The sequence below is a fragment of the Neolamprologus multifasciatus genome, chromosome 17 (assembly GCF_963576455.1).
Source record: "Neolamprologus multifasciatus chromosome 17, fNeoMul1.2, whole genome shotgun sequence".
NCBI lineage: Eukaryota > Metazoa > Chordata > Actinopteri > Cichliformes > Cichlidae > Neolamprologus > Neolamprologus multifasciatus.
In genome coordinates, this window is record NC_140455.1 from 2,125,663 (window position 1) to 2,144,089 (window position 18,427).

At 42.7% G+C, this 18,427-nt stretch overlaps 2 protein-coding genes across 3 annotated transcripts in view; one reads left to right on the forward strand and one right to left on the reverse strand.

The window, feature by feature from the left end:
* Window positions 1-375: 375 nt before the first annotated feature.
* csrp2 (cysteine and glycine-rich protein 2) lies at window positions 376-17,292 on the forward strand. 2 transcript variants are annotated; one of them, XM_085138937.1, is made up of 6 exons: window positions 376-524; window positions 2,447-2,565; window positions 5,185-5,353; window positions 7,909-8,038; window positions 9,572-9,665; window positions 14,082-17,292. In XM_085138937.1, exons 2-6 carry the CDS (start codon window positions 2,454-2,456, stop codon window positions 14,156-14,158), a joined length of 582 nt encoding a protein of 193 aa, XP_084995063.1. In that variant the 5' UTR covers window positions 376-524; window positions 2,447-2,453; the 3' UTR covers window positions 14,159-17,292. The 2 variants fall into 2 exon arrangements, with proteins under 2 accessions (XP_084995063.1, XP_084995062.1); XM_085138936.1 differs by lacking the exon at window positions 376-524 and adding an exon at window positions 1,205-1,469.
* zdhhc17 (zDHHC palmitoyltransferase 17) overlaps window positions 14,272-18,427 on the reverse strand; it is a 44,341-nt gene continuing 40,185 nt past the window's right edge. Inside the window, exon 18 of the mRNA XM_085138934.1 lies at window positions 14,272-17,137. Within this exon, the coding sequence (XP_084995060.1) occupies window positions 16,999-17,137 (139 nt within the window). The 3' untranslated portion in view covers window positions 14,272-16,998. The remainder of the gene's footprint in view (window positions 17,138-18,427) is intronic.

Genomic DNA, 18,427 nt, shown 5'->3' on the forward strand with positions numbered 1-18,427 from the left:
GGCATGACATAAAATAAAACAATAAGTCTTTTGGGGTTTTGTTATAGGAATAATCCACCATCATTATACAATCCTACTGCCACCATAATTATCCCACACAAAAGACAAATTAAACACTTTTCACAACCTCACAACTTGGTTACTCGAAGGGAAACTATTATCAGCTGGCTTGTGGTCTTAACTGATATGTCGCATTGCTTCATAAGCACTTCATGATCAGTAAAGCTGTCATTGAACCCACGTTTTGTTTGTTTGTTTGTTTGTTTTAATCAGTCTACCTTCAGTGTCAACATAAATGTTTACTCTTCCGACCGCACGGGAAAGCAGCAGTGCTGAGTTCACGCCCCTGGGTGAAACCCCGCCTTTCTCTGTAAATGTGCGGAGCGGAGCGTCGTGTGGCAGTACGGTGTGTGTGTGCTGGAGGTACCGCAGAGGTTTCTGGATACACCATTCACACTCTGAGGTGGAGCTCAACCACTTTTGGATATTGGCTGTTTTTTCTTCTTTTTAAAAAATATTTTAAGGTAATTTTTTTTTTGTTTAACCGGTTTGGGTTCGCGGTGTGAATTAATCACTGTTCCAGTGACAAGATAAGACAAAAAGATTACTTTTGAATTACAGAAATTATTGAATTAATCTTGTTGGTGCAAAATGTTTGTAGACTAGTTATCGGGCAACGTTTGCGCTGTTTTGTGCGTTTCACTGATAACTTAGATGTACTTAAGAAACGAGGTTCAATGTCAGAAAACAGCAGTGAGCTAACGTTAATACAAAACTCTTTGCTCGGTGTTCAGCTGTTCATTAGCCAGTTATAATCAAGTATCGCACAAACTGGTCAAACTGTGCCTAAAGAGCAAAGTCAGCAGACAAATGCATCTTTGTGATATCAACTTTAACTTTAGCTGCAGCTTTTTTATAGGGTGACAATATTATTAATAATATAAATTCACTGTAAAAATGAAAACAAAAAAGTTACAGCTCGTGCCTGACAGAATAAGAATTTAACTCCTGTCTTTTTTCAATATGTTCATATTCCAGAATAATATAAAATAAGGTCGTCAAAGGAGCTTGCAAAGAAAAGCGTCTGGACTTCTTTAGGTTAGTTGAAGACGTTTCACCTTCATCCGAGAAGCTTCTTCAAGGTCAAATGGTGGAGAGTCCCAGATTTAAACCTAGTGGGAGTTTCCCCCCACAGAGGGACAAAAGGACCCCCTGATGATCCTCTAATCGCCTGAGCCAAGGTGTGAAACTGGGTGTGGGTCCCAATCAGCCAGAGGTTGTGGGAGGGGGAAACTCCCACTAGGTTTATATCTGGGACTCCCCACCATTTGACCTTAGAACTGAAGAAGCTTCTCGGATGAAGGTGAAACGTCTTCAAGCAACTTAAAGAAGTCCAGACGCTTTTCTTTGCAAGCTCCTTTGACTACGATGACCTGGATGACTGAGAACCTTCACAGACATAAAATAAGGTCATTACCATTCACTGATATGTTATGGAGTCGCCTTATTGTTTCAATTGTCCCAGTGCAGTCTGTAGTCTATGCGAGAAATGGCAGGAAAAAACACTTAATTTCTTATTTTATAATAAGTTTCAGATTTCCTCTCTTGAAAAGGGTTCAGTGAATCTTTCTTGAGAAGCTCCGTGCAGCTTCATTAGTCTTGCTTCACTGGAAGATTTCGTGTCCAGCCATGATCTCAAAGCTCAGACTCTTTCTCAGATAGACTGGAATACACTCCCACAGCCAGCACCAGCAGACTTGTTGGCCTGTGCACGTCCACACCGACTTTCTCATCAGCTGCTGAAGTGTAGCATTAGTGAGCTTTGATCCCTTCTCATGGGGGCCTGTGCTGTAGTCTCTAATCCAACAGGGAGGAGACCTGTGACAGAAAAGATTAATAGTCTCGAGTGTTCTGCTGTCTTTAGTTTTCCCTCCTCAAGTAATGAACAATCACAATTTAATTTCCAAACTATGATATCATAGCAGGTTTGTTTTGTGCTGACATGTGAGGGAAAACTTAAAATGTTGCATTTGTATTTAGTGGGATTTAATCTGTAATTACAGGCAAATGGACAAACGTTAGGGAGACGCACGGTGTGACAAGACACTGTTTATTTCTCACTTCTTCTGTGCAGTTAATGTTTGCATCCTTCAGCCTCAGCTCATCAGGAAACAAAAGCTCTGAGGCATGGCGCCCGCAAGCATTCCTCTGGGTATTAGTCTGCCCTTTTGTCAGGGCTGACTTTGTTTATGCAGTCGGGATAGATGTTGTGGCCTGTGGCTGTAATTTTCAGTTAAATCATTGCTATTGTGATATAAATCCTGCAGTGCTTTAATATGACAGAAAACACAGCTGTCCTTTTTTTTTACTCACTCGTGTTTGGAAGTTCAGAGGAGGAACAGACGAGATGTTTAACCTTTCTCATCATCTCTGTGTCTCTTGTCAGAAACACCATGCCAAACTGGGGCGGAGGCAACAAGTGCGCAGCATGCCACGGGACGGTTTACCACGCGGAGGAAGTGCAGTGTGATGGCAAGAGCTTCCATAAATGCTGTTTTCTCTGCAGTAAGTACATGTTGCATCAAAATGCAAATATAACTTTATCTGGAATAAGATTGAGCAACGTTCCTGTCATCAGCGTAGACCCCGCCGAAGCTTGAACTCTGTTTCACCTCCTCGGGTCACCTCAGAAAGCTTCCTCTGACATTTCCCTCACTAATCCTCACCCCAAACCAGCCTCAAAATGTCAGTGAAAATGTTCCAGTGAAGACCTCGCGAAGACATCAGGATGTTTCTCCATAGAGCTGCTGTCAAGAAAAGAGCAAAACAGTGTGAGCCACAAAAGGCGGGTTTCTTCTTTTTGAGCAGCTCTATTACAAAGACAGCTTTGTCTGACCCAGGAGGTGATGAGCAGGGGCACTCGCTGTTCCTTTTTTGTCCAAATTCTCTGTTTTCTGACATTCACTGATTTATAAGAAAGATAGCTTTATGCTGACAGAGAAGTCACACAGCCTCATATGACTCTGTGTACACTATCTGTGTCTTTGTCTCACCTATTGAGACAAAGTCAGTGCCTGTGCCAACACATGGGGAATACTAGTGTACATGTAGTTGAAGCAAAGAGGAAGTGCTGTCAAAAAACCTAAAAGTGCATCACAAACTGAGGAGGGCAAGTCAGGATTTAGGTGCCATTCAACGGGACATGCAAGTCTTGTTTTGACAGTGTTGGCTGGGAGACGTGCAGACGTGAATGGAGACATTTTTCCTGCCAGTTGTGTGAAATCTGAAACCAGATTCAGACAGTCTCGTAGCGAAGGCCATTGTGTAAAGAATTCAGCTAATCCCAGCAGCCAGCGTGGGCACAAGCGTGCAGCCTAAAGCGCCCGTGGAGCCTTTGTTTTTACAGACGCTGCTTTCTCTGCTAAGACAAACCTGCCAAGATGCTGTCAGTTTTTCCAACACCTTTGGTATACAGCCAACCTCAAGCTGGAATTGATTTTCTTTAACCTCTTACTTTATGTTCTTTAAATACCTACAGTTGCAATCAAAGTGGTGTTAAAGTTATAAGAGAAAACTCAGGAATTTGAAGAATCTGTTCTTGTTTTGTTGATTATTGTAGATGTGAGAGGTCTTTGAACCTCTCATTCTTAGCAGCTGACCAACTAGTTTTCACATTCTTGAACTGGCTCTTCAGACCTTTGTGGCTATCAGATATTTTACTTTCCCCCCTTGGACACCTACTAGGAGTAACCCTTGTTTCTGTCATGTTGTTCATCTGGACGTAGCGTTTTCAGTGGGAGAGATATTCTAATGTTCGTCAAGCCGCGTCTTTATCGATGTATACTGAGGTGTCAAAACTGGTCATTAAATTTACACGGGAGGATAAAACAGAAACTACAAACAATCTAATAACAAAGTTATTGTTGACAGAAAGTGGACTGCTGTCAGCTGACACTGTAAATTTCCTTTCCAGGTACATTATGTCATTAAGTTAGTTACGAGGGGAGCTGGAGGGCCATGTTTCAGACACTGGGTGGAGAATTTTGAGCCCTGCATGGCTAATTTAGGAAATCCCAAAGAATACAGAGTTAGAAGTTAGCATAATAGGTGACCACAGACACACAGCTCACCTGCTCTTTGTGTGCTGCTTGTGAGAGGGACCTTTTTATCTTTTTTATCATCTACGGATTTTAGCTAAAGTCAAGTCCTACCTGTGCAGGAACGATCTAGAAAGGGTGGTCCATGCTTTTATTACATCACGGCTGGACTACTGTAACTCCCTTTATGCTGGTTTAGATCGTTCCTGTCTGCATCGCCTCCAACTGGTGCAGAACGCTGCTGCTCGCATGCTGACCGGTTCCAAAAAGAGAGACCACATCACTCCGGTCCTCTGCTCTCTCCACTGGCTCCCAGTTGCTTTTAGGATTGATTTTAAAATTTTACTGCTGGTTTTTAAGGTTCTTAACGGTACTGCACCTCCTTACCTGGCAGAGCTTCTTAGCATTTACCGCCCCAGGAGATCTTTGAGGTCAGCAGACCTGATGCTTTTAGATGTTCCCAGGTACAGATTAAAGACTAGGGGAGAGAGGGCTTTTGCTGTGGCTGCACCCAGACTGTGGAACAGTTTACCTCCTCACATCAGATTCTCCACAAGCCTAGGAACTTTTAAAACTGCTCTTAAAACTCACCTCTTCTCATTGGCTTTTAGCAAGGTTTAACTTACTGTTTTAACTTATTGTTTTATCAGTGAGGTGTTTTATGTACTTGTGTTTTATTGTATTTTATATTTGTATTTTATTGTACAGCACTTTGGTCAGCCTTGGTTGTTTTTAAATGTGCTTTATAAATAAACTTGACTTGACTTGACTTGACTTGACGCAGTTTTTAGAACACCGACTTTAAGGGGAGAACGACTGTAAAGGGAAAGAAACAAGGAGGAGGACCTGAGGGGCTGCACTAAAACCCAGTAAAAGATTGAATATGGATGGATCTGTGCTACTCTAAAGGAGTCTAATAATAAATATTAGAATTTCATCTAATACTTTAGAATACTTTAGTATCTTTATAGTATTTCAGACATGTCATGTGCTACATTTAGGCAGTAAATACATGTAAATGTAACCAAGTGAAAAGAATTTTAGAAGACCTTTCCTCTCACATAACTGCTGCTGTGTGTGTCCACAGTGGTCTGCAGGAAGGGTTTGGACAGCACCACTCTGGCCAGTCATGACCAGGAGATCTACTGCAAATCGTGCTACGGGAAAAAATACGGTCCTAAAGGCTATGGCTATGGACAGGGAGCAGGAACACTCAACATGGATCGAGGAGAACGGCTGGGAATCAAGCCTGAAGAGTAAGCTGGTCTTCAATGAATGTTTCATTCATAGAGCGCCAAATCACAGCAACAGTCGCCTCAAGGTGCTTTATATTGTAAGGTAGACCCTACAGAGAAAAACCCAACAATCACATGACCCCTATGAGCAGCACTTTGGCAACAGTCAGAAGGAAACACTCGCTTTACATAATGATTAAAGCGTAACTCTGACTAACTGTGATCACAATGGTTATTTCAGTTAACATGTCCACATGGTATTTCATGACATCACTACTGTATGCAGTGATGTAACTTTGCTGTATCCTGGCTCCCGTCTGAGTTCTGGTGATGTTTATTGTTTCTGTGTGGGAGTTTAAAAAGTGTTAACTTTGTGTTGCCATTCATCAGTTATGATTACACAGATGTAATGCTGCGGTGTGGTCGTCGAGGCCACTGTTTAGTGTTGCATTATTTGTAATGATCTTTATAAGCTGTGGCTGCTGACTGTCACAGTGCCATTGTCAGCACGTACTTACTGAGGTTGAAGCTGATCCCAAATACACAAACTACTTCACACAAAAACCAGAAATAGAGGTTATTATGTAGCTATGTAGGTGAGCGCTGTCCTGTAATATGAATCTTTGCCTGATTTGAAAATATCACCAGATGCAATTTAAATGCGTACAAATGGCAATAACAAGACAATCTGTATGTTTGCATACAGATCAGCTTGTCCGAGTAGTGTCGTTCAGAGTAAAGATTTCATAACCATGAACAAGCCTCTGCTCTTCACAGTCCCCGCCCACCACAGCGCTTTGAGAGAGGAAAGAAACCTTACAGGAATATTGGCTAAACTCCACTTCTTTATCAATCCAGCTTGGCTAAGTCAATTCCCAGATGTAGATCCACAAGATTCCTACACAGTATGGAAGGAGTAGTATAGAATTTGGATTTGGATAAAGAGACAAAAAAAGAGTATGGAAACATATTTTTGTTTTTACACTAATGCGAATATTCAATTCAATTCAATTCAATTCAATTTTATTTATATAGCGCCAAATCACAACAAAAGTCGCCTCAAGGCGCTTCATAGATACAGAGAAAAACCCAACAATCATATGACCCCCTATGAGCAGCACTTTGGCGACAGTGGGAAGGAAAAACTCCCTTTTAACAGGAAGAAACCTCCGGCAGAACCAGGCTCAGGGAGGGGCGGGGCCATCTGCTGTGATTGGTTGGGGTGAGAGAAGGAAGACAGGATAAAGACATGCTGTGGAAGAGAGACAGAGATTAATAACAGATATGATTCAATACAGAGAGGTCTGTTAACACATAGTGAGTGAGAAAGGTGACTGGAAAGGAAAAACTCAATGCATCATGGGAATCCCCGGCAGCCTACATCTATTGCAGCATAACTAAGGGAGGATTCAGGGTCACCTGGTCCAGCCCTAACTATATGCTTTAGCAAAAAGGAAAGTTTGAAGCCTAATCTTAAAAGTAGAGATAGTGTCTGTCTCCTGAATCCAAACTGGAAGCTGGTTCCACAGAAGAGGGGCCTGAAAACTGAAGGCTCTGCCTCCCATTCTACTTTTAAATACTCTAGGAACAACTAGGAATATTGCCTTTAAAAACGAGAATTTCTGGAAATAGATTCTATAACCAGTGTTTACCTCCAATAATAATCATTTGATTCAACAGCTTTTGGTGCAGAGCTGCGTTGCTTTAAACTGTGAGATAGGACACTGGGGCCTGTCTTTGAAGAGGATACAGGCTTCTCACTGTTGACCATTAGCTACAGTAAAATGCCATGCACTAACCTTTTTGGGTTATAATGTTAGTACAGTAACTCACAGCACAGTACATTGTAACAGTGGGTTTAAATCCATTCCTTTACATGAGAAACATGTTTGTCCTTTGAGGTCTGATAAGATCTGATTCATCTGCCATGAAGTCTGCAGATATGAATCTTGGAAATGGTGTCATTTTAAAAGGGACCCAGAGTACAAGATGAGGCAAGTCTGAAATTCAAAGTAAAGATCTAAGAGTGAAAAACATCATCTAACCGAACAGGATCGTTGCTTTCCATCGAGCTTCCAGCCTGTAGCCCGGGAATGGGTTGGGTATATTTTCTGGACACTCTTAAGGCAAAATTGCATCCAAGGTTTTGTTGCACTGCATAATTATTGCCCTGCCTCAGACGTCAGGTGATTCGATTATGAAAGAGTTATTATGTAACCAGAAGGATCTTGCTCAGCCTGCTGTATCCTCCATCACAAAGACCTTCATTCAGGGGCCACTGAGGCTGGCAGTCACCCTTCGATAAGCATTGCTCCGGGCCCCATGGTGCCCTGCTCATTTTCCCACCATTGGCAGAGAACAGACAGCAGAGCAGTCGGGTTTTTTTCTGGATCTTAATGTTTTGGGTCCTACTTCGTTCAATACTAGCACCACAAATAGTCTGATATGTTGATTTTAGGACTCTTTGAATTTACAGGCCAATGTCAGTCTGACTAAAATGAGAGTTGAATATGTGAACGATAAACTTTTCCTCTGAAATAATTTGTCGCATATTTATTTGCCCTTTCCCACCCGAGGACCCAGACTCACAGACCCACGACCAACCCCAACCCATCCAAATTTGCTCAGAAGTTTGGCGGTTCGGAGAAATGCGCCCGGTGTGGAGACTCGGTTTACGCAGCCGAGAAGATCATGGGGGCAGGCAAGGTGAGAGTTTTACCTGAAGTATGTTTAAAGGTCACACCACAGATCTCACCACAGTGTCCACTTTGTAGGGCTTCACCAAAATCACACAAAGGCTTCATGTCAAGATCACGTTTGTCGTTCTCAGTTGTGACGAGAACTAACGTTTTGTGTGGTTTGATGGATCGTGACCCCCATGAGCTGGTACGTCACTGAAAGCTGATCTATCCAGTCTTGGACATAATAAACAGCAGGGACGTGCTACTTTGCATCATTTATAGCTGGTTGCTCAAGGTTCACAATACTGAAGTCACAAGCAATCCAGTGAATCTTCGGCTTCAGCTGACATTGGATATGCCTAATATGGTCGTGTCAGGCACTAAACTCTGGTTTGTGATAGGCAGCCAATCAGAGAGTGCTTACGGCAGATCTGCAACAAGGACTAACAAACAACAACAAAACAACAGAGTTGAAATCAGCATATTAGGTGCCCTTTAAACGAGAGAGATGCATCTCTGAATATGAATCCAATATGAACTCTGAATTGAGGCATCTGCTCAAGACATTGTCCAAGTCAGCTATTTAACTTTCACTGGTTCAGCCAGTTTCAAAAATGATTACCCTTGGCACAAAATGTTATGAATGTATTATTACGTTAATGTGGACTTGCTTTAAGAACACACAACTGCACCTTTGTGCTGTTTTTGTTCTGTTTGCACTATAAACACCTTTAAATCAGTCGATGGCAATCTGCAGTGTGATTTAATGTTATTCAGAAAACACTTTTCTCGTGTGCAGACTCCACTCAGCGCTACACAACTCTCATCAAACACAGCTTTAGCACGAACAGTCCCAGAACAAATGAGGTCCTTGAACTCCACTGGATCACAGTCTGCAAACCACAGGGGTGAGACTGGTTTGACTGGATTGACTGGATTGAACACACATGGTCTTGCCTGTGCTGAACCACACGCTGGAGGTTTGCTGCGGTTTCTCCTAATGAGAGAACGCAAATGCTGTTTTTCTGATTGAAGCCGTTCCACAGAGTCTGGATGGGAGCTTCCGGACAGCTGGTGTTAATCGGACTAAGCCTGCTATTGTCAGTGCTCTGATTTACGTCTAGGGACGTATCGGCAGGATGTTTTCAGAAATCAATAACTCTCAGAGCAGTTGCTCATATGAAAAGCTGTCCATGGAGGACAAACGATTTGTGTGCTGGATTTCTGTTGCCTCTCAAAGTGGGAGGAGTGGATCATTTCCTGTCAGTGATCACTTGTGGCTTCATGCATGAGCTGAGTAACAGCTGGTGACGTTATCAGAGCTGTTAATGTGTTTCCTAATGGGAGGAGAGGCGCTTCTCATTGGCTAAGACATGACCTGTAATTTTCTGTGTAATGAAAACGCCCCAGGCCGTGGGAAAGCCAAGTTGCTTTAATTGGATTTAATAAAAGCACTGATGATACATGATCCAAGAAGCCTGTGCAGTTTAATCTAGATGTGGCATAAAAGCATAATAGCTGATCAAATGAGATCAAATCTTCCTGCTTTTCGTTGCAGCCATGGCATAAGAACTGTTTCCGCTGTGCAAAATGTGGCAAGAGCCTGGAGTCGACCACCCAGACTGAGAAAGATGGAGAAATCTACTGCAAAGGTGAGATAAATCTAAATCATTTCCAATGCTTCATTCCAGCATTACAACAGAGTGCTTCAGACACAATTTAGATTTCCTGAAAAGGTTTCCAGAAACGTCTCCGCTACCATAATAACTCCACCCAGGAATTAAGAGAGATTACTTACAGCTTCTACAAAGCAATCCCAGCACCAGCGCATTTTCCCACTGGATAGATCGACACGCCACTAATGAGTTCATGAATAATATTCAATTCAATTTTAACTGAGTTCAGTTTTAATTCAGTAATTCAGTTAAGTTGGCCAGACCTTACAATGATACAGAGAAAGCCCCACCAATCAGACGACCCTCTATGAACAAGTGCTTTGGCGACAGTGGGAAGGAAAAACTCCCTTTTAACAGGAAGAAACCTCCAGCAGAACCAGGCTCAGGGAGGGGCGGGGCCATCTGCCACGACCGGTTGGGGTGAGGAAATGTGTGGCATACCTCACTTCATGGCTCGAAAGTCAGATTGCAAATGTATGTTGGAGAACACTGCTGTTCAAACCTGTTTGTGTGGGGGAACCGGTCAGATTAAAGTTTGCTTAAAGGACCTCCTTGTAATCCATAAGGAGGAGAACTAAAACTGTTTTTATTTTCCACACAGCTGCACCAAGGCTCTGTGTTAAGTAAATAACACAGAGTAAACTTGAGTAAAGTCCAGGAATAACAATAAAAATATGGAGCTGGAAATGATTGTGGTAGATTTGCTTTAATGCAGAAACTGGAGTCAGGTTTGTTTGGACTCCCCACGTCCTCAAATATCTAACCAGGAAGACTGACAAGTGGTATTGCAATGACATGGTACAGGGTTTCAGAGCCTCTAAATGTGTGTGTTCCTTTAACTTTCTGCTGCCATCAGCATTATTGAAACAGTTGAGTTTGTGACCAAATACCTGCAAAGCAGATAACATCTGTCTCTGATGTGCATTTGGTTAAAAGCTTTTTAGCATGCTAGTATGTTAGCATGTTCATTGTTAGCATGCTAATGCCATTGCATTTGCATACATCAGTCTCAGGACTGAGCCAGGGGAACATTTAAAGCTGCTCACTTTTAAGATTGTGCTGTGTGTCCTGTTAGTCTTGTGACTTGCACAAGGGATGAAGCCTTCACATAAAAGAGACAGAACGGTTAACTTCAGCTAATTGTTTATTAGATCAACGGCATTATGCAAATTATTCTCTGCTCCTGTGCCAGTGAATGTGACCGTATCAGCAAAAAGTCAAATGGGATGGACTTTCTGAAGTGAAACATGCTGTAGCTGGTGTTGTCGCATGTTTGACTCTGTCATATTAACAGAGCCTCACCAATTTGACCTCCACAACAAGCTCTCTCTCTCTCCTCTCAGCACAATGGGATGCTTTGCTTGAACAGAAGAGTGATACACACCGGCAGAAACAGTCGTAAACACAACTGTCAGCAGATCTTGTTTGCTGTACGTCACAAGGAAAGCGTGCACTGATGGGCAGGAATGTTGCAACTCGGCTCTAAAGACAAACACCCTCAGCTCTGCTGCCGCTATCAATCAATCTGACAGCTCGCTGTCCTCTCACAGACACGTCCGCTCTCTGCTTCAGCAACATCTGGATGTTGTTACGGTGCCCCGCCTGAGTGTTTCAAAGACAGATGTGGACAGCAGATCCGATGTTTGCAGACAGAGCTCAAGGAAACGCTGCGGTTTACTGAATGAAATCTAGGAATGCTACACAGAGAATGGAAATTCTGCAGGTCTTTGTTTTACCACAATCCAAAGAGCGGGGGTATTGAACCTTAACACGTGCGTGTTAAATAAACAGCTAAAGCTGGGAAAGCAGGCGCTGCTGCTACTGAAAGGACTGGAAACACAGGAGGTTTCTGTTGCAGTGATTAGATCTGCTCAGTCACTGGGTCATAGAGGTCAAAACTGTAAGTGCAAGCGACAGGAAAACAAACTGCTTTCACAGCAGACATCTTGACACAGTTGTGTTAATGGTTAAACCCACCTACGGAGGTCCTGTTGGTTCATGTTGTTGGTTGGTTTATGGACCAAACGAATGGTGAAGAAAGGTGATTTTAAGTGAGTTTGAACGTTGCATTGTTGTTGGTGCCAGACAGGCTGGTCTGAGCATTTCAGAAACTGCTGATCTGCTTGGGTTTTCCCCACACAGCCATCTCACGAGTTCATCAGAGAAGGGTCCAAAAAGAGGAGAATAGCCCGACTGCTTTAAGCTGATAGGAAGGCAACAGCAACTCAAATAACAACTCATTACAACCAAGGTATGCAGAAGCATCATGTACCACTCCTGTCAGCTCACAACAGGAATCTGAGGCTACAGTTTCGTTTTGATGCATTCTCAATCATCCAGGAAGGTAAATCTCCAAAAGTTGATTCTGTTCATCTGGACGTAGCGTTTTCAGTGGGAGAAATGTTTCGTCATCATCCAGGTGACTTCTTCAGTCTCAGCTGACTGCAGGTTTCAATCAACAGTACATTTGCATAATGACTGAAACCAGCCCACTGAAGGAACAATGGGCTGTGAGGTCAGTTCCTTCATCATGATTATGCAAATGTAACAGAGTCATAAATCACATTGTTATAATTACACAAAATGTGTCCTAAACCCCCAAACTGTTCCTTTTATACCTGACTTTTAGGACCTCCAAGCCTGTAGTTATGTTCATTATCAGTTAGAGCCCCTCCTCATTCTTTTCTTCTTCTTCTTTGGTGCAACCCTATAAATACAGTGTACCCCATTTGCCTCTCCCCTTTTCTACAATTCCCCTGTGGGAGAGGTTGGTATAATTTCTTTCCCAACACTGTAAAACGCTCATATAATACATATTTAGCCACCTGGATGTTTCTGATTGTGATTTTAGTTCAATTATTGTCATTATTAAGCCTTTTTTTTGTTAGATGTTACAAGTGTGTAGTATGTATGTATCATAAATGGGTTTTAGGCGCCATAAATGCTAGCATGAATATATACTCCTTGCTAGCTTGGAAGTTGTGGTGGGTTGAGCTAACCCTCTTCCCCACTGTTTGTATTTGGTCGTAGGAGCTGGAGTGGGCAAATTATTTACTTGGAGGTCTTTCTTTCTTTTACCTTTTTTTATCAGGTATGTCGGATTTCATGTTGTTGTTTTTGTTTTATCTTATGTCAAATATGTTACGTCTAAATGCATACTTTATGTTTAATGTAAAAATAAATGCCAGCCCCTTTTCTACAATTCCCCTGTGGGAGAGGAGCTGGAGTGGGCAAATTATTTACTTGGAGGTCTTTCTTTCTTTTACCTTTTTTATCAGACACAACGCAGAATCACACCGGTTACACAAATTCTCATGACCATTGATCAACAACCACTGATCAAAGGCCATGAGTACCATTCACAGAGAGCTGGGGAACGGCTGCAATCACAGCATTGTAAGATGGTGACAGATGTACCCTTAGGCCCCCTCCTCAATTCAGAGATGGCCTCCTTGACTCAGCGCTCAAACCAGCAATCCTCCCTGTCCAGGATGTGAACATCCTCATAACTGATCAATGGTCATGAGAATTTGCATAATCATGATGAAGGAACTGACCTCCCACCGGTTTGTTCCTTCAGTGGGCTGGTTTCAGTCATTATGCAAATGTCCTGTTTATAAGATTGAAACCTGCAGTCAGCTGAGACTGAAGAAGTCACCTGATGATGATGAAATGTTTCTCCCACAAAACGCTACGTCCAGATGACCAGACACAACTTTTGGAGATGAGGCTACGGTTGTCATGAGCTCACCAAAATTGAGCAATGGAAGCGTGGAAAAACATTCCCTGGTCTGATAATCTTGATTTCTGCACAGTAGGCTCTGCGCTTGGCATAAGCACCATGAAAACATGGATCCAGCCTGCTTTTTATCCCCGCTTCATGCTGGTCATAGTGGGGTAACAGTTTGGATTTTCTTGGCACATTAGTATCAAATGAGCTTTGTTCACCGCGACCCTGCCTATGTGAACACAGTGCACTTCTGATGGCTGCTTCCAGCAGGATGACACTCCATCTCAAAATAGTTTATTGAATATGACAATTTCATTGTATGTCACTAGATCTCAATCCAGTAGAGCACCTCTGAGATGTAGTGCAATGGGAGATTCACAACCTGGATGTGCAACCAAGCAAACTGTGTGATGCTGTGAAACAATATGGATCAACGTTTGGAGAAAATCCAGCACTTTGTTGAACCTGTGCCACCAAGAATCAAGTTGTGCAAGAAAAAGCAGCTCCAACCTAACATGACGCAGTGTTGTTAGCTTGTGTTGTGTGTCATTTCAGGTTTACACAATAAATAATTTACTGGTAGCAGTGATTTAAGAAGCTTTCAAATAGAACGACAATTGGAAGTAGAGAGGTTTGTTGATGTTTCTTCTTTCCCTCCACAGCATGTTATGCCAAGAACTTTGGCCCCAAAGGGTTCGGTTATGGCCAAGGAGCCGGCGCTCTGGTTCACGCTCAGTGATGGGACCACAGTCACTCGTCTACATTCCTCTGCCCAACATGAACATATTTCATCCTCTATGCTTTGATGCTGTTGATACAAATGATTAAAAAAAACATGAACAAACCAACAGGTCACATTTGACTGTATTTTATTATTAAAGCCATTAAAACTGAACCATGCCCATATGTTTACATCTGAAGCGGAGTAACAGTGATGTCTGGAGGTGGGCAGAGAGGCACTGGATATGATTATGTGCTTTCTTTTTTTCTGCTTTTACTATCCCACATGGTGAAGGTGAGAGAGGCGGGGGAGGGGGGGGGAGACAGGAGAGACTTTTTAGGCTGCTGGAAGAACTAGTGAGGACTGAGATGGCTTTGAATTCATGTCCTGTGTGAGCCTGAAGTGGTGAACTGCCCTAAAGAAGAACAAAACTAGCCTGCATATATCTATGTTCACTTAAAAGGCATTATTAGAACACAAGAGGCTAGTTACTGATATGAAATGTACAGCTGGGTCAGGGCCTTCTGACCATTAAAGCACACAAAACAAAGCTGCTGTGTGTCATGTTCTTAGGGCAGCAGTGACATCAGTGGTTAGTAAAGATGGAGGCTTGAAACGTGTAATGATGACATAACCGTCCCCTTCTGATGATGCAAACACTAGGCTCAAAAGTTTCGGAGGCCTTTTATATAATATAACCTCCCTCTATCCTTAAAACTATTGCATGATCACATTTCAGCTTTTAAAAAACAGAACCAAAATAAAACAAAAATGGCATCTGCCTTAGTTCTCTAGTGTCTTTGCTTTACAATTTGTACATCCAGTGGTTATAACAAACCCAGCGGTATATAAGGTAGAAATAAAACAAACAAAAAATGGAACATTCAAATATATTACACGCTTGCACAGGGAGGGTCCCACTGGAAAGCCGGCGACCTGAAGGACAACTTTCACTAAATACACTGGATTTGAGAGAAAGAAACCTAAAAAAGGACAAATGAACAAAATGCAGAAAAGTACTTGCAAATACTTAACATTCACTATATACAGATACAGGGCTCGCTTGGCTGTCACCATGAAGAAGACGACGACGACAGGGGCGGCGACAGCCCGGCTGTCCCAAGCATCATACATGCAGTGGAGCTTCTTAAGAGTTAAAACGCCTATAGACAGCAGTGACGGACATCACTAAAAGCTACAGTCATACACTTGGAGTATAGTCACTCGAGTTTCTCCTTTCGGCTTGTTTGGAAGAAATCCCCCAAACGCGAGAAAAGAAAAGAAAAAGGTCCGGGAGCACTGTTGGGCTAACACTGATGAAAAGAAAAAGCAGAGGGAGGTGATGTTTATGTACAGATGCACATTCTTGACATCTCAGGTCATCCTGCTGCTGTGGAGCAGGCTGCGTGTGCGGGGGTCCGAACAGAAAGCGACGCGAGGCGGCCCGTCCTTTTCCTTCTGTGTAAACAATGGAAGCGTCGGCGTGAAGCTCTGCTTCTGTTCAGTAATGGCCAAAATTTAAAAAAGAAAAATTCAAACTTGAAAAAAAAGATATATCAGTGCAATAATGTAGGCAGACAAATGACACGACAAACAAATAAGACTGTACAGCTTCTGAAGAAAAACACGGAATGAAACCCTCGTAAACTCATCTGTCCTCCCGCTGCCTTCTCTTAAACTCTGCAGCTAATAAATACACTCGCTGTAGCCGCCTACAGGCAAACTTCTCTGCCCTCCGTCTTCTACAGCTACACGTGTGCACGCCTCATAAAACCTACTCAGCTAAGTTGATCTGAAATGTAAAGATGATGGTGCTAGAACATAGTTACTTTCTCTATAAATAGCTTGAAAATAAATATACCTCACATAGTATCACATTGTCTGTAGGATCGTTTCTGTCACGTTTCTAGAGCGGTCGCCGCTGAAGGAGTCGTTCTCCGTGCGCTCCCAAGCCTGCGTTCTTACTGCACAGCAACTACTCCGGGGTTAAACCCCTCCTGTTTGCACTAAGCCTGCGTCTCGAGAGGAAAGCAGCTTTAACTGGAGCAGGTGAGGAGTGGGACTTCTGCAGCGGCTCCCTTTAACCAAACTCTCTCCTATGACAAGTTCAGCACTGGTTGGCAAATGATCAGCTCCGCTGCAAACTCATCACGGTGCAGAATAAAAACAAAAAACAAGACCTTAAAAGACATTCCCTTATTTCTATCATACTTTAAAACGATTTCTTGCTTTTTTTCATATACACGTATATATTTAAAAAAAAAACAACTTTCTTTTATCTTTCACCACAGTTAGTCGTGACGGGAACGGCAGAGCGCCCGAACCAATCAGAAACAGACATGTACGGGGCACACGGACAGGGACACCATAAATAAGATATCGAGTGGGGGACGGGGAAAGAACAGCGTCGCCTCTTCGTGGCTCTACTTTTTCTGCAGTGTCGAGTCTCCGGATAGAAGAGCTTTTAAGTTTTGTAATTCCTCTCTCCTCGTCATTTGTGCCTGGCAGCAACGCACCGTCCAGAGAGCTCAGGAGAAGAGAGGAAGAGAGCTGGTCAGCGGCAAAGGTAGAGTAATAGTAGTAGTAATAGTAGTAAAGGTGGTGGTGGTGAAGGCCAGGAGGAGGGGGTGGGTGTGGTGTTGCCCCGTAACAGCATGCTAGTCCTGGCTGATTCTTTTTGTTGTTGTTGTTTGATCGGTGAGGGAGAGATGGTCCAAAAAGCAGGTGCTCACAAGAACGCCATCACTCAGATATGCTCGCCAGAGGAGGGGTGGAGAGGGAGAGTGAGGGTCGTCCATTTATCCATCCACGCTCTGCTCACGCTCCCCTCCCCTCTTCATCCTCGTACTCCTCCTCCTCTACACCAGCTGGTAGCCCGAGCCAGACGTCTGGTCGTATTCTATTGTGTACTGTGTGGTCCAGTCCACCGTGACGGGCCGGATCAGGCCGCAGCAGCGGATTTCAAAGAAATCTATGAGGTTTCTGATGCAGCCGTGACTGCAGAGAGACATGAGAGGGGAATTAATGCTGCAAGCTTAAGCATTTTATACATACACATATAGCAGCCTGTTATCTGCCCTCTATTCATTTATTCATTTATTCAAACGTCTTTGCACCATTGCACGTATAAAAATGCTTTACTGCTGTGTTAAGTACACTGAGTTTAAAGACAAAAACAGAGCCGAATTCTTTCTCTGTGTACAAATACAGGCCAATGATACAGCTGAGTGAAATTACCTGCACTATCTAGTAGTAATATCTAGTGTTCGACTATATGCCAGTACTAATATTAGAGGACTTCGCTCTCGCTCTGCAGGCCTACTTGTTGTTCCTAGAGTATTTAAAAGTAGAATGGGAGGCAGAGCCTTCAGTTTTCAGGCCCCTCTTCTGTGGAACCAGCTTCCAGTTTGGATTCAGGAGACAGACACTATCTCTACTTTCAAGATTAGGCTTCAAACTTTCCTTTTTGCTAAAGCATATAGTTAGGGCTGGACCAGGTGACCCTGAATCCTCCCTTAGTTATGCTGCAATAGATGTAGGCTGCCGGGGGATTCCCATGATGCATTGAGTTTTTCCTTTCCAGTCACCTTTCTCACTCACTATGTGTTAACAGACCTCTCTGTATTGAATCATATCTGTTATTAATCTCTGTCTCTCTTCCACAGCATGTCTTTATCCTGTCTTCCTTCTCTCACCCCAACCAATCACAGCAGATGGCCCCGCCCCTCCCTGAGCCTGCCGGAGGTTTCTTCCTGTTAAAAGGGAGTTTTTCCTTCCCACTGTCGCCAAAGTGCTTGCTCATAGGGGGTCATATGATTGTTGGGTTTTTCTCTGTATCTATGAAGCGCCTTGAGGCAACTTTTGTTGTGATTTGGCGCTATATAAATAAAATTAAATTGAAATTGAAAATACTGTTTAGAAATGTTTTTCCCCCTAAACTTAATCAGTTCAGTAAAGGTCCTGAATCTATTTTGCCTTATTTCAAATTGATGCATTTTCCTGTTATGGTACCAACTAACAACCAAAAATCTTTCACTTTTTTGAGGAAATTCAAAGCCGAGAAACTGACCTGAACAGCTGCTAATTGTCCATTTTAGAAAGAAATCACTAAATAGAAAAAACCTGCTTCTGTTTTCTTGTTTTTCACTTTTTGACTTAAAAAATTTTCTGTTTCTTTGGAAATAATATTTAAAATGATGCTTACACTGAAGTGAGTTTAAAAAAGACAACACTGCTGGGAGAAGTTGGTGTCGTTAAACTTTTAAGAATGTAAGAAAACCACAAACT